Source organism: Cnephaeus nilssonii (genome assembly GCF_951640355.1).
Source record: "Cnephaeus nilssonii genome assembly, chromosome: 3".
Lineage (NCBI taxonomy): Eukaryota > Metazoa > Chordata > Mammalia > Chiroptera > Vespertilionidae > Cnephaeus > Cnephaeus nilssonii.
Window position 1 is genome coordinate 21,137,045 of NC_137074.1, and position 23,292 is coordinate 21,160,336.

Below are 23,292 nucleotides of genomic sequence, written 5' to 3' on the forward strand. Positions count from 1 at the left end.
GGGCACAACCTGATCCCTGGTAGGGGGCGTGCAGGAGGCAGCCAATCAATAATTCTCTCTCATCATTAATGTTTCTATCTCTCTCTCTCCCTCTTTCTGTTTCCCTCTCCCTTCCTCTCTAAATCAATAAAAAAAAGTATTTTAAAAAAAGACAACAACCAAACAATACAGGGCATCCTTTCATTTAGTAAAACTACCTGCCTTTCATTTTTCTTCTGTCTTATCCTCATTATTATTTCACTGTGTTCACTTCTAAAATGACTTTAAGACCATCGATTAGATGTCTAACAATTAGATGTCTAACAATTTGTAAATCAGACACAGATAAATGTGATTCTAGATTCCACTCACTAACTGACTGCATTCTCATTCACCTATTTCTAAGATGTCCCAGAAGTGACCAAAGGAGCAGCACACACAGTCAGAATTTTGCTTTTTGATGATCCCTATATAAGAGTTGTTTCTTAAAAGTGGGGAATATTTTTACCTACCCAAAATCTTTTGAGGCATTTAGAACCATAATATAAATTTATGATTCAAGATGGATATTAATTATTTTACAGAGTGATCTAAGCCTCAGCAATCCTGCCTTGATTAGGTCAGGGTCTCCTTAAATATGGGCAGATTTAATTGAGAGTCAACATTTGATGTGTAGCCTACACATAATTACTGAGGGCCATATGCATAATAATAAACTCCCAATTTTGATTTATAGGTATATCTGTGTCTCCAGCTATTCTGGATACAAAGGGGAAAACCCAGTTGTTACCAAGACCCCATGTCATAGTATAAAATTTAAGTATAGAATTTTAACTTCTGGTAAATATTGAAAGATATTGCTTTGTATGTAAGCATTTATAGGTAATTTTTATTGCCTCCTCCAATAGCTTTGTGCTATTTATTTGAGTCAGTGTTAGCAAAAAATCTTAATAACTGAATAAATGACCATTATTATGCTTCTAATACAGAAAATTAAAAGTACATAGGACTGATCCTCTGAAGTTTAATAATTATGCTGGTATTGTATATGCCATGGCTTTGATTCTCATCACCTTATAACATATTTGAAGGGTTATATAAGCTGCCAGATATTCCAGTGTTGCTAAATGAGTTCCTGAAAACATCAAAGCCAGGTATCAAAAGCCAGCTATATTTCGTGTGCCTGTGAAATTTCTTTAGCAGCAGCAAACATACCCCATCTGTCATGCCTGTCTCAAGTCTGTAGGAGAAGAGCCTTAACACTCTCTTCATATTGCATTTGATCTTTAGCCTTCTATCATGATGACCCTCAGTTTGGGGAGACATTTCATTTTATATCATAGTAATAAAATAAAAGGACCTATTAATTGTGTCAGGTTAGTCTAACTGATTAGGGCAGGTGTTATTGAGGTCACAGGTTTGTCCTTGTAGAAACCAGTTAACTCTTATAGGCAGGAAGCCAAAGTGCCAAAGTTTAACCCATCCACTTGAAACTGTACAGAGTAGGATCCAGAAACTTATACTTAATTGACCTCTGTTAAAGTCTGATTTCTATATTTTATTTACATCATCTTCCCTCTTAAATGTGTTCCACCTCCTACAATTCCTGTCTCATTTAATGGCACTGTTAACCAGTCACCCAGACCAGAAACATAGGACACATCTTGGACTCTTTCTACTCCCTTCAGCCCCACATGTAATCATCCTCCATGCAGTTAGGTTCTAATTCTTAAGTACCCCTCAAAGCATCCCTTGCCCCCTCCATTTTCTGTCATCATTTGTCTTAAGAGCAATGCTAATAGCTGCAGATGGCTAAGCATAGAATAATAAATATTAAAGCAAATAAGTGCCTTCTCCACCCTTCCTCCATCTTTCCCTACCCTCCTCTTGCAAAAATAAACAAATCAGTCCATACCACTACTGCTGGAGTGACCTTTATAAAAGGCAATCTGAACCTTGTTGAAAATCCACCAGTGATTCTTATTGCCCATAGAATCAAATCCTAACCTCTTCACCCAGAATACAAAGCTCTTCATTATCTGGCCCCAGCCAACCTATCTAGTCCAGTTTTTTATCTTATCATCCCCCTCACACACACATACACCCTGACCTCCCACATGAACTGCAAGGGCTGCACGCTCTTGGGTCTCTCCTGCCTTGCTTGGTTAGAGTCTACACATGTCAGTCACTGTGCAAGTGGTGTCCTACCTCCCATTGTCCGCCTGGTGTCTGGCCAGATTTGGCTCTCATTTCATCCACTCTAGGATACCTCCCTTGACCATATTTCCTGACCCCCTTTTCAGCAGAGGTAGGCCCTCTCTATGAATTGTTCCCAAACCACCTTTGTGTCACATTTCATACTAGGCCACAGGGTTTGTTTTTTCTGTCTCTTCTTCCACTGACTCTGGCATTTTGTTATTGTTGCTCTTCCACACAACCCGTTACTTGTAGTATTTCCTATTATTTAAATTGTTCTTAGCGTTTTTTCTTTTATAGAAAGTTATCTTGGATTGATAAAGTCTCTTACTTTTCCTGACCTTTTCCATTTTTGGATGCCAGTAACCACCTCCTCTCTCATAATGCTGTATGCCTATTCTCTGTCCTCTTATTCCAGGATTGTACTTGCTGCTGATGAATATAAATAGGCAGATGCACTGCTTCTTTGGTTTTAACATTTGGTTTTTCATTTCTCTCAAAGCCATTGAAAGCCAGGGACTACATCTGTTTAATTCTTTGTGTGTTGCCTAAAACAGCCAACCACCGCTATTACCACACACATGACTTATAACTGCTTTCTGATAATAGAAAACAATGGTTTGATAAAGAAGAGTGGTAAATGTTGAACATTTACACATTTGTACTGATGCAGATTGAGGAGGAAAAAGACTCTTGGCTTTGGGGTTTTTAAGCATTGCTTGTTTATGGGAGAGCAGGTGGTAAAATTGATCTTATAAAAAGATAATTTAATGTTTTTCAGATTTGTTGTTTTGTCTCTGTCAGGTCTAGAAAAGCATATTGAAAATCAAATAGAGCTAAAACAGTACTTTGATACATCAATGCAAGGAACATTTGGTTGTAGTAAATTAGGATTTGTCATAGAAATTTCATAATGGCCAAAGGACTGAAATGCACAGAGAATGTAGCAAAAGCTGCAGTTTTAGATGTCTTTCTCATGCAAATCATTATCTATGAAGTCTTAGTAATACAGGCTTAAACAAAAATTGCTAGAATGATGCCCAGAATAAAATCTGACACTTTAATAGCAAAAAGCATTGTATATTTTACATACATGTTAACATAATGACTGCTGTTCTAAGAACTCCTTAGAAAAATACTGAGGATTTATTAACTCATAATTGGGAAATAAACATACTAGTAAAGCAGGAAAATCTGCTTAGAAATTGGCAATGATCTTAAGAGGTAAGTGTCTCTTGGCTCTTCGATAACATCAAATTCTCCTAAAGTTAAGCCCTGGCCAGTGTGGCTCAGTCCCATACACTCAAAGATGACAGGTTCGATTCCTGGTATGGGCACATACCCAGGTTGTTGGTTCGATCCCTGGTTGGGGTGTGTATAGGAGGCAACCAATTGATGTTTCTCTCTCACATCACTGTTTCTCTCCCCTCCCCCCCCTTCCTCTCTCTAAAATCAGTAAAAACCGTACCCTCAGGTGAGGATTTAAAAAAAAAATTATCCTAAAGTTAAGTGAAAATTGTTTACAGTAAGTTGATGTGGCTTTAGGCATAGGAGTTTGTTTTGGGTGTTTTTTCTTTTTTTTTTTCAAGGATTTCCCAAAAGTATTTTTTCGTTTTTGATTGGATATTCCTATTTACCATAACCTTTTTTTAATAATCCTCATCCGAGGATATTTTTCCATTGATGTTTAGAGAGAGTGGAATGGAGAAGGAGAGACAGAAACACCGATGTGAGAGAGACACATGGATTGGTTGCCTCCCACATGCCCCCCAACCAGGGCTGGGAGCCTGCAACCAAGGTATGTGCCCTTAACTGGAATCGAACCCAAGACACTTCAGTCCCTGGACCAATGCTCTATCCACTGAGCTACACCAGGGCTACCATAATCGTTTTTAAACAAAGCAGTGTCCAAATGTCATTTTAAAATACACTTTATTGTCTTATTCTCATTTTATAATTAAAATTATATGTTCTTTTTAAGCCCTTGTCTTAACTAGTTTGTCTGTTTCTGAGCAAGAAATTAGGGGTTTTGGAAACTTTGGGAATTTTTAAAGACCATACTGTTTTTTACAAGTTATGTGCTTCATGGCACTATCATTTGGGTTTATGACTTGAGTCTTTGTGTGTGTGGTTTGTTTGTTTTTAATATAAAAGCTGATTCACTAATTATGAACATTGGGATGGTGGGTGGAAAATAGATTTTCTTTCCCTGACATTTGTCAGGAGTGTTTATTGAGAGATGTTAACTGGTATTAACGAGGAAAAGGGAGAGCATTGTCATAGGTTTGGAAGAATACTTTATAGCCCTTATCATGGTACTTCAATGTCTGCCTTAGTATATTAAAGGGACTGAGGAGTGGCCACAGTATATAAATTGTTTAATTTTGTATAACCACTTTTTTTCAAACATTTGACCGCAGAATGCTTTTTGCACAGAATACCTAGTAACAGTCCTTGAAACATGTTTTCTAAGGGCAGAGTTTAGAAAGTTTGCACTAACCAACAAAACCCATAGGTCAAAATTAATACCCTTTTCAAAATCCAAATTTACAACAAGGAAATAATTATTGGGCATATCTGTCCAGACATCTGGATTTCACATGAGCCAGTCTTCCTGAGTGCCACTGGATCTGGAGTATCCTGTGTATTATAGACATCTGTTTAGAAATCTGTGGTGGAAAAGGGTGGAAGTACATCTCTGATGTTATTTTATGATATATTTAACACTTTGTTTTCTTAGGAAATTTTTGAAACATACAAAAAAAGAAAGAAGAGCAATGAACTGTTTATCAGTTACTGAAAATAATGGTTCAGATGTTTTAGACACTAGATGAAGTTCCATTTAAAAAGAAACACAAATATTTTAATTGGACCACCCTTTATAAAATTAATTTCTTAAGTGATTCGAATTTATACAGTGAATATTTTCCCCAGCAGTATTCAGATGTTTTACAAAGTGCTGATTCAGCAGCAGCAGACCAGATAACAAAAATAATCTCATAGCTAAACCTCATAATCAAATCATTTTTCTCTTCATGTTTTGCCAACTCTTTTTTCACTATAAAAGGTAGTATTGATGGTGAGTAGATTAGCAGTACTGACCTCCTGGAGTCATTTTATTTTTCACTTCTTTTGTTACCCCCCTGTCTCATCAGACAGTATTGTGTATTCCTACTTAGCTTAGGTAAACTGATGTCTCTGAAAAAAGCAACAAACCAAAACAAGCTTCAAGAGAAGTTTCTTTTGTTTCTCTGTCTTCTTTGTCAGTGTCATCCTCAGGGTTTGGCTTATCCCACTGTAGTGGTGAGGGTGAGATGCTGTTGATTGGTTTTCAGTGGTCGGCAAACTCATTAGTCAACAGAGCCAACTATCAACAGTACAGCGATTGAAGTTTCTTTTGAGGGCCAAATTTTTTAAACTTAAACTTCTTCTAACGCCACCTCTTCAAAATAGACTCGCCCAGGCCGTGGTATTTTGTGGAAGAGCCACACTCAAGGGGCCAAAGAGCCGCATGGGGCTCGCGAGCCGCAGTTTGCAGACCACGGATTTAGGTCAATGATGGTGTGGGATATAATCAATTCTACCATAACTCTATGGCCTGGAGATTTTTGTGTAGGAAATGGGGAAACAATCAGTAATGCCCTTTACTCCAAATAAGACTACTTTAAAAAATCTACAACATATGCTATACTAGTTATTTTTAATATCCAATGAGGTTTTTAAATATTTCTATTTTGTAAATGTATTAATATTAACAAATCATTTTTTCTTGGGTCTTTTTAGAGGACAAGAATTTTGGGCAGATTTGAATGCCATGAATTTGTATGAAACAACTGAATTTGACCAACTACGAAGGCTGTCCACACCACCCTCTAGCAATGTCAATGCTATTTACCACACAGTCTGGAAATTCTTCTGTAGGGACCACTTTGGATGGAGAGAGTATCCTGAGGTATTTAAAGGATTTTTAAATCCACAAAAGTACATTTAAATTTTTTTTGTCTTTCATTGTTCTTTTGTTCTTCCTTTCCAACAATGACTACACAGAACTACAAATCAAAGAGCTTCTGGTTATAAATATAAAATTCAGTCTTATTGATATAAGTAACACTTTTCTCTCTTCATTTTTCTAAAAATGTATTTTTTTCACATTAAATCCCTGGAATCCATAAGTAGAATACCTCTATTATTAGAGAGATAAAATGTTTCCCCAGTAACTTATATTATGGAGAGAAAGCCTTTGGAGTTGTAAGTACTCAGACTCAGAGCAGTTTTTGGAGTAATTTTAATGAGATGAGTACTGGTGTAACTTTTGGCTGTATCTGGTTCTTGGGACCATGGTGATTAGATCATGTGTTATGCTTAGCATTTCAGAAGTATAGTGGGAAACAGTCACTCTTAGGCCTCTGAAAGAAGTATTGAAAATGCTTATTGAGCTGTAGTCAGGCACATTCGTCATTTAAAATTGTATCAAATGTGCACATGCATCCTTAGTTTAAGGTGGTAAGAATAGCTTACCACAAAGCAAAATTTTAAAATGGTGATGGTTTATTTGCCTCTAAATGAGAATTCCAAGGTAAGTTTAACACCCTGAAATGGACTTTAGAGATTAATTTCGAGTTCCAAAGATCTGACTTCAATTTGATCAAATTTTCAACATTATGAAAAGGGGAAACTTAACTGCCTTTTAAGGCAATAACTAAAGAAAATGACATAGTATTTTAATTGCTAGAAAACACAATATTGAATTAAAATTTTGACTCTCTTTTAAGTAATCACTAGTATATAATACCTTCCAAAGAGAATAAGAGGCTATTTAAAAAGTATTCTCAGAATACTTGGACTGTCCCTTCGTTTGTCTTCTGAGAGATTTTTTAGGTTTTGAATTTATTTATTTGAACACTACTTTCTTTAATCCTCTTCTGAAAATTCCCTTAAGAAATATAAAAAATCTCTTTTCCTCTTCCGGGGATGGTGTCCTCAGGCATTCAGAATAGTTCAGTGTTTGACACACTGTCGGAGGCTGTCCTATAATGCAGCCTCTAACAAAACTAGACTGTCCTGAACCCCTGCTATTTGTTTACCTTTATACCAATATGGTTGGGAAAGCACCAAAATCTGCATGTGGGCTGTGCCCTGGCCAACTTCACAGAGTTTGTGCTGTGAGACCTAAAGTTGTAATAAGGTTGTCTAAAATGAGAAAACATGCCCGCAGGATCACCAGTGTCCAGGAGAAAAAAAAAAAAAAAAAAATCATTGTGAAAGTGTTGAAAGCACTAGCATAGAGTGAGAAATCTAAATCTTTAAAAAATGAAGCTTTTTTTTTTTGAGTAATTAAAACAATTAGAAGGCTAAATTAAAAAAGAAACAAAGCATATCTAGGACATTGCAAGGCCTCAAAATAGAAGAGAGCCCTAGGCCTCACAGGTTTCTTAAGGTGGAAATCCGTGCTCCTTTAAACAGGGAGCATCTTTCTACCCTGTATCTTTGCTCCAAAAGAAAGGAAAAAAATTTCTATGTATAAAGGGAATAATTTGACTCACTGTACTTTATTGAAACTCTTCTGATATTAACAGCAAGGTTAACTATGTGTGGCTTTAGTAACATTAACAGTTTTTATATTTCATAGAGATTGTATATTAAGTTGCTTTTTTTTTTCTTCACCTTCTGTTTACTACTCCATAGACTGTTATTCGATTGATTGAAGAAGCCAACTCTCGGGGTCTGAAAGAGGTTCGATTTATGATGTGGAACAACCACTACATTCTCCACAACTCATTTTTCAGGAGAGAAATAAAAAGGAGACCCCTCTTCCGCTCCTGTTTTATATTGCTTCCATATTTACAGTAAGTGTCCAGTGAAAACTCATTTTTACTCTGATTTTATATTAATGTACAACTGAATGCCAAAGAGAAAAAAATTAAATTAAAAAAACTTAACTTGGTTATTACCTCTAGAATGTGAAATTCTAAGTTATTCTTTGGGCTTAATTTTTTAAAAAATAAAATTCAGGTAAGATATAGTTAACTGACACTAAAAGAGTGAACATTGTATTAGATTTTTTTTTAAATGAAAGCACAGTAGAATTAACATTTTTTCACAACTAATAGTAATTATACCTGGAATAAGGCAAAATTTGCATATGCCTCCTTCATGCAAAATTGAGTTTTCTGTTGATACCCTTCTGTGTTATGGGACTACTTCTCAGTCCCAGAAAACTACCAGGTAAAGTAGGGAGAAACCTTCAAGGTGATGCTCTCCATTCTTCTTCCTTGAATGCATTTGCATGGGAAGAATTCACCTTTTCAAATAATTTACATTTTCATTTGCTAAGTAAGTCCCATCTTCCTATAATATTGACTAAAATTACTTGTAGCACTTTTAGGTTGAGACTGAACTCATCCTTCTGAATTATAGGTGAGCTCTTTCATTTTCCCAAGTGCCATTTCTTCTTTCCCTCTCTAGATAGCCCACTCACCCATCTTTGTAGATGTGAAAAGGTGGGGCACATTGCCATTTGCATAGCCATCTGTGAAAGTTAGTGTCTCAAGGGAAATCTTTATATACTCTAGTCAGATATACTGTATTTAGAGCCTTATTTTTAAAATGATACTAGGTTTACTTGTTTTATGAACTTTGGAGGTTAGAGTAATATTGGTTGGTCCCTTCTGCTTATCTTTGAGGTGAAGATGCTCTTTCTATATTCTTAATAGTAGTTTTGCTTTTTTTCAAGCCCAAACTGTGTTTTTCCCAGATCAGTATGACAGGATCTTAATGATTCTAATTCTGAGATTGCAAAGGGAACACTCAAACAAAATAGAAACAAATAAAAATCCACGAAATTCTCAGGATCCAAAAGTACTGTGTATTAAGTCCAATTTTAGAAATATATATTTGCTTGGGTAAATGTGTACTTTCCTTCTTGTCCAAGTGTGAAAAATTTTACCTTATGGTTTTTTAAATTAGAAATGAATAAAAATGCCAATTCTGTGATTTCATTAGCACAGTTGGAGATAGTGTGAGTGTCCAATAGTTAAGAACACATCGCCATCCTAGTGAGATGGTGGAACTCATTAATGAGAACAGCATCTTGGCATGCTGAGCCAGTCGAGTGAGATATTGCTTCTATGTGAGAGTAAGAATGCTCATTCAAGTGCTACATTGTTGAGGGACTTTCATAGAATGGTGAAAACTTGTTTTGATCCTAAGATAGTAATTATGAAATGCTACCTCCTTTTCCCCCTTTTAAAACCTAAGCTTGTTTTGTAAAAGTATAAACTATAATATAAGCAGTAGGAGAATTAATGTCACAAATATGGACTTACTATTTCTAACTTAGGCTTAATGAGAACAAAGTTCATACATTTTCTTTTTAAAATTTCCTATTTTAGTGTTGTCTGGAACAGTAGTAATCAGGTATAAAGTAAGAGCTTAGCAAATCAGAGGTTGTGCAGACATGTCAGTGAGAAAGGAGTAGAGAAGCATCAAGTTCACCAGGGTAGAATTGGTAAATGCAGCCCTTCAATTCCCATCCAACTGAGTCTGGGCCTAAGGGGTACTTCAACTGGCCTATTGGGGAGAAAGAGGAGTGAGGTAGTTCTAAAAGCAGGTTTCAGAAAATCTATTTTTCAGTAGTAAACCTGTTTACTAGTCCATAGACTGTTACTTGATTGATTGCAGAAGCCAACTCTCGGAGTCTGAAAGATCATGATTTTAGCCAGAAAAAAAGTTTAAGTGTTAGTAAATACGAAAGGTCAAAGAAAAACATAGGTGTCAAAAAAGCCGCAATTTTTAGGGAATCAGAGATGCCTAAGAATTGGGAAAGCCCTGAGTAGGGAGGTTGTAAGATGATTGGGGAGGGAGGCTGACTTAATTCATGAATTTCCTGCAAATTTAGCTCTTTAAATGAGGGTTTCCCTGCTCCTTTTTTTTCTTCCAGTTTTATTTATAACTAGAGGCATGGTGCACAAAATTCATGCACGGGGGGCGGGGGAGGGATCCCTCAGCCCAGCCTGCACCCTCTCCAATCTGGGACCCCTCGAGGGATGTCCAACTGCCCGTTTAGGCCTGTGGGATCGGGCCTAAACGGGCAGTCGGACATCCCTCTCACAATCCAGGACTGCTGGCTCCCAACTGCTCGCCTGCCTGCCTTCCTGATTGCCCCTAACTGCTTCTGCCTGCCAGCCTGATCACCCCCTAACCACTCCCCTGCCAGCCTGATTGATGCCTAACTGCTCCCCTGCTAGCCTGGTCACCCCTAACTGCCCTCCCCTGCAGGCCTGGCCCCCCCTAACTGCTCTCCCCTGCAGGCCTGATTCCTCCCATCTGCCCTCCCCTGCTGGCCATCTTGTGGTGGCCATCTTGTGTCCACATGGGGGCAGGATCTTTGACCACATGGGGGCAGCCATCTTGTGTGTTGGAGTGATGGTCAATGTGCATATTACTCTTTTATTAGATAGAATAGAGGCCTGGTGCATGGGTGGGGTCCAGCTGGTTTGCCTTGAAGGATGTCCCCGATCAGGGTGGGGGTTCCATTAGGGCGTGGGGCGGCCTGGGCGAGGGGCCTGTGGTGGTTTGCAGGCCGGCCACACCTCCTGGCAACCCAAGTGGAGGCCCTGGTATCTGGGGTTTATTTATCTTCTACAATTGAAACTTTGTAGCCTGGAGTGGAGCCAAGCCTTCTGCTTGCTTCATGGCAGCAGCCATTTCTGTTAGAATTTATTTATCTTTTATAATTGAAACTTTGTAGCCTTAAGCGGAGGCCTGGGCCGGCCAGGGTGTGCAGAAAGCTTGGCTTCTTCCATCGCCGGGGGCAACCTTAGCCTCCTGCTCTTTCCAGCTCCGTGGCTGCCGCCATTTCTGTTTGGATTTATGTATCTTCTATCATTGAAACTTTGTAGCCTTGAGTGGAGTCCTAGGCCGGCAAGGGCAGGCGGAAAGCTTGGCTTCCTCCATTGCCGAGGAAATCCAAGACTCCCTCCTCCTCTCTGTGGCTGTAGCCATCTTGGTTGGGTTTATTTGCATATTTGCTCCTGATTGGCTGGTGGGCATGGCTTGTGGGTGTAGTGGAGTGATGGTTAATTTGCATATTACTCTTTTATTAGGTAGGATTGACAAACAACACTGTAAGTTTAAGGTGTACAGCATAATGACTTGATATATGTATATATTACAAAATGATTACCACAGTTTAGTTAACATCCATCACCTCAAATTTACAAACATTTTTTTTCCTTGTGCTTGCTCTTTTTTCATGGGGCTGATAAAAAGGAGCTTATTCTTAGAATACTTGTGCTGAGGTTGCATAAAAGCAAACAAATCTCAGGTTTAGAGGTTTGTGAGTTCATTTCAGCTGAAAAGACATCTATTCCATGCAATCACCTCATGGTTATGAGAAGGCCTGATACAGTTTCTTTGGCTTCTCCTCCCAAAAGGATAAAATGAATTAGTTTTTGGTTCATTACTGAAGTTGGGTGACCTTGGTGACCTTGGATTCTGAAAATCCATTCGTCAGAGGTCCTTGAGTACAAGTTCCCTTACCCACCAGCTTTGCCTCCCTGAAGAGACTGGTGCAGCACTGTAAAGCACACAGTATGTCTTTGGAATATCTATGAGCTGACTACAAGCTCAGCATTCTCAGAAAATAAAGCCACATTTCTAACTGTGCTTGAAATATACATATTTTTAACCCATGTCAACTAGATTGTATAACTCCATCAGACATGTCTATATGCATTTTTATGTTTAGCCCAATTAGGATGTTGGCTTGTTAAAAGTAAGCATCTATTGATGGGAATGGGTGCTGACTAGATATATATGATCTAATTTAATATCTTAGGATGGATGATACTTAGTTACACTGGCTCATCTTCAGGTATGTGTGAGTAAATAATAGACCCTATCCCTCTGAAAAAGGAAAAGATAGGTTTGAAACTTCTATTTTATGGAACTGTTGTGTTTTTGTTAAGAGAGGAATGCTATTAGAATTAGAATGCTATAGAAGCAGAGTGTCCTCTATTGTTAGTGTCACGTTTTCAATAGAGTTGCAACAGCCTAAAACCTGTTTTGGGCAGAGTGGTTGGGAAGAATCTTACTTTCCTCCTTCAACACAGAAACCTCTGTTGCTAGCTTCAACCCTTGATAAAACTGGAAAACCTGGTGTGCTTGGATTTACCCTCTTTGCAGAGCAGGGATAGAGGGGACAGCTAAAAATAAGGAGCTTATATTCTGTGTTTCCTGCCGTCCTCCAGAATTGTGATGGCTTTTAAGGAGTTACAGACTTTTCAGAATCTGATTAAAACAGTGAGGCCTCTCTCCAGAAATATGTACCAGTGAACACAGGTTCTGGAGGGATCTATCAGAGCTTGGTGAAAATGCTCCAGAAGCCAAGAACTGTTCTGCCTTCTGTCATAAAAGTTGGAGAAACCAGCACTCCTTTAAATCTGCCCCTGAACTTAAAAGCACCTGTGGGATACAGGGACTTCAAGGCAGGTTAAATCAAAGGCACAGCTTGAAGGGATGGGGATTAAAGAAGGGAGTTGTGCCTCTATTAATTGTTAGCTTCTTATCAAGTCATCTCTTAAAAGGCAAAAGACTGTGAGGTGGTGGTAGTGGTGTTAGTGGGAGCCAAACAAACCCGAGTTCTAATCCTGATATCCATCACTTTTAAGCCTTGTTTGCATATATTGGGGGAAATGGAAAAATACATACTCTTTCCATTTCCACATATTTCACATATGCACTTAGAAACTAGGTAGACCTTGATTAAAATCATGTCTCTGGTCTTTGCTGGCTCTGCTAGCAATTTTTTTAAATTTGAAAAGTAGGGATAAGCAAGCCATCTTGCAGAGTGGTTATGACAGGGATACTATATGTAAAATGCTTGGTTTGTAGTATGTGCTTAGTATAAGGTGGCTATGATTATTAGGAGGAGGAGATATGTGCTGGAGATTAGATGCGTGTTCACCCACAGTTGTAACCTCTGTGTCACAAAGCTCTTGGAAAATTTCACTTTCCTAATCTGTTTGGCAGACTTGTTGCTTCCTTGTGATCACTTCATGCTGATGAATGTTACGGTACCCTAAACCTGAATCTGGGACTTAGGGTCAGGATTTCCTTTCTCTCTGCTTCCTTTTTGCTCTGTTTTGAAAATGGTCAAGAAATATGATTTGAATTTAAGCATTTAATCAGGCAGGAATAAGTAACTGAGCAAGTTGCTGCTTATCTAAATTCATCTTTCAAATTCATCTAAATTTAAAGGTTCAAGAATATGCATTCTGGTGTCTAGAGCTTAAAGTAATTAGAGCCATCACATCTAAAATTGTAAAATTTGAATAGTATTGGTGGGGTTTTTAGTTGTTGTATATGATACTGAAAAATGAAGCGAATTCCAAATGTCAGCTTTCAATGCCTATGCTATGATTTTGTTTGTTTTTATAAAAATTACAAAGTTTAAGCTTTTTTATTTTTAATATTTTGTGTCTTCTCTCTGTAAGCTCCCTCTTTTCTGCCTGCCTCACTTTTTTCTCCCCCTTATTCTGCTCTCCTTACTCCACATAGACATTAGTAATGATGTTTCCTATTTAGTACAGCAAAGTTTGAAGAACACATTTAAATTATCACTGCTCCCTTGAAACAAAGTTTCTTTAACATATAGGCAAAAGAGAAGTCCAGGATTCAAAGAGTAAAGATATTTATAAATTTGTTCTTGTTTGCTTACCTTGCAGCAGTATGTTCTATAGTTTTTCCCACAAAGAGGAGGCCAGGAGGAAGCAAATAATATCTGTATAAAGGCAGTTTTTGTTCTAAGATTTCTTTTGTCTTTAATCAATAGCATTTTATATATTGTTTTTTTAAACAAGCTTTTAAGCTGTACAGATTAGATATTGCTATAGTACACTCTAATGTGAAATGTTCTGAGTGGTTTACATTGACATTTCTTATTCTCCCTTCTAGGACACTTGGTGGTGTTCCCATGCAGGCTCCTTCACCTCTCGAAGCAACTTCATCATCACAAATCATCTGCCCAGATGGGGTTACCTCAGCAAACTTTTATCCTGAAACTTGGGTTTATATGCATCCATCTCAGGACTTTATCCAAGTGCCTGTTTCTTCAGAGGACAAAAGTTATCGAATTATTTACAATCTTTTTCATAAGACTGTGCCTGAGTTTAAATATAGAATTTTGCAAATATTGAGAGTCCAAAACCAGTTTCTTTGGGAGAAATATAAAAGGTGAGTCAGTAATATGAAAAGTTTAAGAGAGCTTTTCTTAATATAGCTAAGGACAAGTGTGGAACCTAATAGTAAAGACTTGCATAGAAATTAATATGTTTGTGTTTTTTATATGTTAGCTCTCATATAATCCTTATAACAGACCTATAAGTAGGAGTGGAGTATTGCAGTCTACATTTTACAGAGAGGAAACTGAGTATAGAAAAGGTTAGTAATTTGCCAAAGGACATACAGCTAATAAGATGCTGGAATTGGGATCCTAGCAGTCTAGCACCAGAAACCTTGCTCTTAATTACTCTACTAGGCTGCCTCTCAAGTCAACAAACCAATTAATGTAGTGCAAAAGGAATACATGTAGGTTTGAGGAATCTCATAATTAAGAGGCATTAGGTTGGTGGAATTAGACAAGGAAGGCATTCTGAAAAGGTAAAATGTGAGAACTAGTTTTAAAGTGGAAGAGAAAGCATGTGAACAGTTGGTAGAGAAAAAAAAGAAAAGGGCTTTTATCTGCAGTGGAAATGATAAGCTTAAACTTTTAATATGATCATTGATGGCATTTTGCTCTTGATAGCCACTTTAACATCTCTTCCCCATTGAAAGCATAAGGAAGTTTATGACCACATCATGCCTTTTAAATTGATGCATACCTTCTTTCTTCTGAATTCCCTATCCACTCTTGCATTAGGAAAAAGGAATATATGAACAGGAAAATGTGTGGCCGTGACAGAATAATAAATGAGAGGCATTTATTTCATGGAACATCCCAGGATGTGGTAGATGGAATCTGCAAGCACAACTTTGACCCTCGAGTCTGTGGAAAGCATGCTACAATGTTTGGACAAGGCAGTTATTTTGCAAAGAAGGCAAGCTACTCTCATAACTTTTCTAAGAAGTCCTCCAAAGGAGTCCATTTCATGTTTCTGGCCAAAGTGCTAACTGGCAGATATACGATGGGTAGTCATGGCATGAGAAGACCTCCTCCCGTCAATCCTGGCAGTGTGACCAGTGACCTGTATGACTCTTGTGTGGATAATTTCTTTGAGCCTCAGATTTTTGTCATTTTTAATGATGACCAGAGTTACCCTTATTTTGTTATTCAATATGAAGAAGTCAGTAACACTGTTTCCATTTGAAAAATCTTGGTACTGCTAAATTATTTGATATGAACTCAATCCAGCATTTGTAGCAGGTTTTGGATGGGTGGGACAGAGTGGGAAACAGCATTGGACATTAATAGGGCACTTTTAAGACCCATTTTTTTAAGTGTTAGTAAAAAAATTTTTAAAAACAAGTTTTAAAATGACCACTTACTCTTTAATTATTTACTAATTGTTGTTAGTGTACTCAGTGTGGGAAAGACTACAGATTGCATACTCTTCATTCACACTTGTACATATAGGCAGCAATGTTATTAGAAGCATTAAAAAAAAACACAAAAAAAAACAGCCTAACTAATTGAATGTGACTTAAGCCTGGTAGAAGTTTGGCCAAATGAAATGGAAGCTGTGAACAAAGTGAGGATTTGGTATATTTACAGTGATAAAACTGACTGGAACTAGTATTATCATGTGTACTCCCTGTCCAAAGTGGAAAGAAATATTTCTATCAGCAGGACTGAAATGTATCACCGAACCAAAGCATACCAATGACTTTAACTTTTGCAGAGTTTGCCTGAGAATTCAGAGTTCTGTTTAGAGGAAGTTTAAAAAAAGGAACTATTTGAAAAATTTTTGTCATCAGCAAAATTTTTCACTAGCCAGGTATATGTGATTCTTGTGTTGTTACACTTCAGCCTTGGAAAAAGTCTCTCCCATTATCCACTCAGTTTGAAGAAGTTGGGCAGCTAATTTGGTTTAAAGCCAATTTTGAAGATTAGGAGTATTACTTTATTTTAGGGTTCTAGAGCTAGGCCCTGACAGGGTTTTAGAGCAAGGAAGTACATCTGTAACCAAATTGATAGGGCTTATTACTGTGCTTTGCACAGAGTAGACTCTCAAAAGTATTTGCTGACTTGGAAATATTGTTAAAGGTGGTAATCCCACCCCTATGCCTGCTTTGCCAGATGCAGCTGGGTTCCCTGGCTGGCTCTGTATTTTACACTACTTAATAGAAACACAAACTTGGAAGTTGTGCTACTGGCCCAGCTGGAGCAGTGTTAGATGAATATGCTGACACCTCAGTTCAGAGAGGTAGCAGCTAGGTTTACTTTGCCTCAAGCAAAGCAAACACCTGGATTTACAAAAGTGGAAGTGGCTGTTCACAAAAGAATTCACAGAATTCCTTCAGTTACCAAGATTCTGAGTATTTTGTGGTCATTTCATTTACACAAAACTTTTCAGGAACTTCTGTGTTATTTAAAGCAAGATATATCTATATTGATGTCTCAGTGAATCAGTCTGTTTAAACACTTTTCAGGGCTTCCACACCATTATTTATTTTGCTCTAGTTGATCTTGTTTGCTGCCATTGGCATGAAGCGGCCAACTGTGGCTGTTACAGTTGTTGTTTCAATTAGAACTTGTAAACCTGTGATTCCCAATCTTTTTCAAGTTAAGACACCTTACCATTGCTTATTTGATTTTATGAAACTTGTTCCTTTTTTCTCCCTAAAGAAAAAAAGAGCTTTATGATATATTTATTTTTTTAATAAAAACTAAGCAAAAATAAAAGCTCTGGTAATTCTTTAAAACTTTTTGCTTTGGTTCCATTTAAAATAACTGAATTTAACACAGTAGATGATCTATAAATGATGGTTGGTTGGTTGGTTGGTTGGTTGGTTGGTTGGTTGGTTGAGTGATTGAATGAGCAGAACTAACCAGAACCTGCTGCTTAAAATGTGTGCTCTGGGAATCAGCAGAAAGGATATCTAACAATGGACTAAGTCAACAGAGAAGAGTGAATATTTTATTTTGCAGGTAAGTATTTGGGGCATCTGAAAAGGGGCGTGTTTTATATCAGCCAACAGCTACTATAGTGCAAAATATGAGCAGGGTTGTCCCTTCCAACAGGTGCTGAAGGAAATAGAAAAAGGAATTATAGAAATCTTGTCAGCTCTCAAGCACCTTAGCTTTCAGCCAATTTAGTCATCTGATTGGTAAATGTGAGCATCTGACAGTATTTAACCTCCAGTGTAATAATTTTGAAATTCCTATATAGTATTGTATGTTGTTTTAACTAAGCAAGAACTATGGAGTCAGCCCAGCCAGCATGGCTCAGTGGTTGAGCATTGACCTATGAACCAGGAGATCCCAGTTCGGTTCTCGATCAGGGCACATGTCCAGGTTGTGGGCTGTGGGCTCTATCCCCAGTGTGGGGTGTGCAGGAGGCAGCCAATCAATGAATATCATTGATGTTTCTATTTCTCTCTCCCTCTCCCTTCCTCTCTGGAATCAATACAAATATATTTTTAAAAAAGAACTATGGAATCAGTCTCAATTTTATAATGGTTCCATGGATTTAAAACATACTGAAAGGCATTCAGTAAATCTTTATCCCTACTGGCCCAGCTCTAATTTATACCATTTCAGAAAGTTGAAACTTAATGAAACTGTGGTAAAAATTTCTAAGGAGAGTCTGCAAACTCCCTAAGATATTTCAGTGCCATACAATCCTATATACAGGACAAGTTATTTTTAATGTGTTAAAAACTTACAAATATTGGATCCTATGTAATTATAAATTGTAAAACTGTTCTATTAGCCTGAAACCTGTTTATTTAGTAAATTATTATTTGGATATAAAAGTAAGTCCTGAAATGCTGATATTTATAGGAATTTTTATTATACTAAGTCTAAAAAAGAGAATATAGTCAACACCGAAACTGTACCTGTCAGTTTAAATCAGAGTATTTTTTTCCTCTTAAGGAAGGTAAGATGACCACAAAATGTTTCCAGTTTTTCTTCATTGGGATCAAATAATCAAAATGCATAGAAAATTTGGTATGCCACTTTTCTAACATCTAATTCACATCACTTAAGTTGCTATTATGTGATTTTTTTTTTAAATTGTAGCTTCCTCTTCTATGTTTTACAAGTCACTTAACCTTTCATGTGGTTTCTCATCTTTAAAATAGTGTGCGTGTTTTTCTTTTCTTTTTCAAAAGACTACAAATGAGCCCAGCTGGCATGGCTCAGATTTGAGCATGGATCTATGAATCAGGAGGTCACAGTTTGATTCCTGGTCAGGGCACATGCCTAGATTAGGGGATTGATCCCCAATGGGGGGAGTGCAGAAGGCAGCTGATCAGTGATTCTCTGACATCATTGATGTTTCTGTCTATCCCACTCTGAAATAAAGAATGGGGGAAAAAAGTTGCTTGCTTTAAAAATAAGTAAATAAATAAAAAGACTACAAATGATAAGAATGTTCCCACTCTGGGACCCTATAACGCAAAAATTTCTTGTAAAGTGCTATACAACTGATAGCATTTATTTGCAAATTAAAAGCCAGACATTTTCTTAGAAAAGATAGTGTTGGGTTTTAAAAACAGACCCTCTCGTTTACTGATTTAGGCACTCCTTCAGGCAAGCTAAATAAAGGAAATGAAACTTTTTTTACCTTTATCTTGCTAAACTTACTCTTAAGCTATCATTGTAGAAAGAAAAAGATGCTATTGAAAGGTTTCATCAGCATTATTAGTCTTAATATATTGCTCAACTCCTCAGCATCTTTTGGGAGACTCACTTCTGATTGAACTTTCAGATGACAGCTCTTTTAAAGCTTTAATCTTATATGAATGGAAACGTTGGTGTGTAAGAAGTATTTTGGGCCCACTGCTAAATTCAAGTCAGAGCAGAGGTGCCCAACCACTTTGAGGATATCAGAATTTCACACTTAATTGTACTGAAGTGCCTAATGATTAATAAAATGAAAATGACCAAAAGCTTCTATGAATTCAGTGATATTTTAAGCACATTTGTATTACTCATCACAACCATATCAACATTTGGTATGGAGGATATAATCTGCAGACAACATTTGGTACTCAAATGGATTAATGGACTCCTTACAATAACTTCCACATGTTGCTAGAGTTTATAGCCAACAGGCTGAAAATTATTGGTCTAGACTATTATCTATATTCAGGCTTTTATAACTATCATCTTAATTATATTCCGTCTTAAAATAGCCTTAAATCAGACAGCTAAGAGGCTCAACACAGTGTTCAAGAGCTTCTAACCCTCCTAATACTTAGGAAGTCTTATGTGCCAAATTGTCATTTGGGCCCTATGTTTAGATACATCAGCTGCACTTCTAAGTGTTTCACCGTACATTAAGGATTGCCTCTAACAGATTTGAGTGGCAGGAGTACATTAAACAGATGCTACTCAATCCCACGATAATGTGGGACTCTTTAATGCTAACAAATTCTTGTGCAACCACCAGTTTATAAATTGGATTTGAGTAGCAGTGATGGGTTTTGTGCATAAACCCACACTTTTCTGACAAAGGTCCTACTTGAAGGTTTGCATTTCAAAGCATCTTGGTCAAGGGTCTAAGACAGTTTCTTTTTTTATTTTCAATTTATCTTTATTGTTGAAAGTATTACAGGTGTCCCCTTTTCCCCCCCATTGACCCCTTCCACCCTGTATCCATCCCCCCGCCCCCAGGCCTACCCCAATCTATGTCCATGGGTTACACATATAGTCTCTTAAGCTAAGTGCAATGAACTGTTCCACTTAGGAGTAGCAATGATAAATCTAATTAGCATTGGTCTCAATGATCTAAGCTAACTGAACCCAATAACTACAAGGTTTCCTACCAGCGACTCAAATGTAGCTGAATTTCTTCTAAATGCAAATTTCTATCCATATGACTACATTTTTCTAAAAATACAGTTTGTAATCTCATAATTAACTTGTAGGCATATACAAGTCAGCGCTCAATAGGAGTGGGAATGCAGATTTTTGTATCATTATTACTCAATTTTGTGATGAACTACTGTCATTATCAGCAATGGCTTAGTCACAAGCCTGTCTCAGAAAGTTATACAATCTTAGTATGTGATTTATGGACTAATTGAGACGAAGAATGTAAAGCAGTTAGCACAGTGCCTGGCAAATTTTTGCTAGTAGTAGTAGTAATAGAAGTAGTGGTATGGAAGGCTGAATAAAGACATCCTATTCCAAATAAAGATTTGGTATCTCCCTAAGATATCCAAGTCCTAATCCTAGGAATTTGTGAATATGTTGCCATAGAAGGCAAAAGAAGCTTTACATATGCAATTAAATTAAGGGTCTTGAGATGGGGAGTTTATCCTGGCGAGCCCAATGCAATCACAAAGTTCTTTTTTATAAGAGTGAGACAGAAGGTCAGAAAGAAATTGAAAGATGCTATGCTGCTGACTTTGAAGATGGAGGATGAGGCCATGAGCTAAGGAATGCAGGTGGCCTGATCTAGAAGCTAGAAAAAGTAAGCAAACATTCTACCCTAGAGACTCCAGAAGGAACACAGCCCTGCTGTCACATTGATTTGAAGACTTCTGACCTCCAGAACTGTAACTTAATAAATGTGTATTGTTTTAAACCACTAAGTTTGTGGTGGTTTGTAACAGTAGCAATAGGAAGCTAATACAAGTAATAAGTAAAATAGAAATTATATTGAAGAATCTTTAGGAAGGTATCCTATACTAGAGGCCCGATGCACGAAGATTCGTGCAAGAATAGGCCTTCCTTCCCCTGGCTGCCAGCACCACCTTCGCTCTGGGCCAGAGCCACCTTTCCACCTTCGCTCTGGGCCAGAGCCGCCTCTCGCCTTATCACGTCAATTTGCATATTCCCTCCTTATTGGCTGTGGGTGTCGCCATCTTGGTCGCAGAGTTACAGTCAATTTGCATATTCCATCTTTATTAGATAGGATAATAAAAGGGTAATATGCAAATTGACCAAATGGTGGAACGACCGATTGCTATGATGTGCACTGACCACCAGGGGGCAGACGCTCAATGCAGGAGCTGCCCCCTGGTGGTCAGTGTGCTCCCACAGGGGGAGTGCTCCTCCGCCACAAGCCAGCTGACGGCTGGTGAGTGCAACTAGCCTTTTCCGCCTCCGTGGTAGCACTAAAGATGTCCAACTACACGGGCCTAAGCCATCAGTAGGACATCCCCCGAGGGCTCCTGAACTTCTAAAGGGCACAGGCCAGCCTGAAGGACCCCCCCCCCCCCACATACACCCCTGAGTGCACAAATGTCATGCACTGGGCCTCTAGTTTTAATATAAATTAATAATTAAAAAGAGCACTCCAAATAAGAAAAATTCAAATGCTTATTGGAAATTTTAAAAGATTATATGAAATTCCAAGAGAGTAGATTACCAATAGCTTTCCAAGAGTGATATATATCTGTCTGTATATATATATGTATATATATATACACACATATACATTTACATGTATATATGTGATATATATGTATATGTGTACATGCTAAGCACAAACCTCATTTAAAATAAAGCTTCTTGACCCAGTGATCCCACTTCTGAGAATATATCCTAAGAATCCAGAAACACCAATCAGAAAGAATATATGCACCCCTATGTTCATAGCAGCATTGTCTACAATAGCTAAGATCTGAAAACAGCCCAAGTACCCATCAGTAGATGAGTGGATAAAAAAGTTGTGGTATATTAACACAATGGAATACTATGCAACTGTAAAAAAAAAAGGGGGGGGGGATTCTTACCCTTTGAGACAGCATGGAGGGGCCTGGAGAGTATTATTGCTAAGCAAAATAAGCCAGTCAGAGAAAGACAAAATAAGCCAGTCAGATATTATTTCACTTATACGTAAAATCTAATGAATAAAATAAACTGACAAATAGGTCCAGAGACATGGAAGTATGGAACAGACACAGACCGACAGAACTTGGGGCGGGGGGGCGAGTAGGGGAAGAGAGAAAGAATTTATATTCATATATGCATAGCCCAAGGACATAGATATTAGTGAGATGAAGGCTGGGGTTGGGGCGGGACTGGGTGGAGGAGGGTTCAGGGGAGGGGGAGGGAATGGGGGACACCTCAATAATGAAAATAAAATTAAAAAATAATAAGGCTTCTTTAAGGAAGTGCTTAAATACTGAATAAAGATAAGCACTATACTTAGATAGCCCAGTCCTTATGAAAGCAAATTGCTTTAGAGAGTTGATTGGTGAAAAGATGTAGGGATGGAAAATTTTAGCATTTGAAGCTGTTTAATAGTGAGTTTACTTTGCATATTCAAGTTTCCTTTGAGTGGTCTCTTGTTCTTACATAGGAAAGAGTACACAGCTAGTAGAAAAGAGAAAAAAAAAAACAAAACAACCCACCACACATCTGTTGATTAACTCATAGAACTCCCTACAATTCCCCCTTGAAAGGTCACTGTGGAGGGCGGGGTTTATAGGTTGGGGCAACTCAGAGAGCAGGTGATCCAGGATATAAAGTTAGTTCAGTTGGTAAGTAATATTAGAAACCCCTGTCTTTTGTAGAGACCTTGTTAAAGTCTCAAACCTTATTAAAAATAACTCCACTCTTAGCCAGCTTGTTATTTTTTTCATAATCAGGAACTTCTTAGCAGAAGACCTCATTTGAAATTTTGCTTGGAACAAAAGCAAATTTCAAATTTTGCTTTGACCATCCAATTAGCTTTGCTTTTCTCTATTGTAGGTTATTCCAAAGAGTCTTATAGAGAGGGTCACAATAATCAGATTGTTTTGGTAAATAAAGGTGTCATTGTCATAATGAATATAATGAATTCTTTATCTCTCATAACAGAAATTGGGAACAGGCTATTCCAAAGGTGCAATATTCCCAAAGATTTTGAATGATTCTCTTGGTTCTCATGATTACAAGATGACTGCTCTGGCCCCAAATTCTACATTGCATTTGCAACATTGAAAAGTAGGAAGAAA

General features: G+C 37.7%; 1 protein-coding gene across 2 annotated transcripts in view; it reads left to right on the forward strand.

Annotated features, from left to right (window-relative positions):
- The window catches only part of TIPARP (TCDD inducible poly(ADP-ribose) polymerase), a 34,643-nt gene extending 13,346 nt beyond the window's left edge, over window positions 1–21,297 (forward strand). For both annotated transcript variants that reach the window (XM_079765691.1, XM_079765690.1), the window contains 4 exons: window positions 5,959–6,127; window positions 7,861–8,021; window positions 14,131–14,409; window positions 15,095–21,297. In XM_079765691.1, coding sequence (XP_079621817.1) covers window positions 5,959–6,127; window positions 7,861–8,021; window positions 14,131–14,409; window positions 15,095–15,542 — 1,057 coding nt within the window. In that variant the 3' untranslated portion in view covers window positions 15,543–21,297. The remainder of the gene's footprint in view (window positions 1–5,958; window positions 6,128–7,860; window positions 8,022–14,130; window positions 14,410–15,094) is intronic.
- The last annotated feature ends 1,995 nt before the right edge of the window (window positions 21,298–23,292 follow it).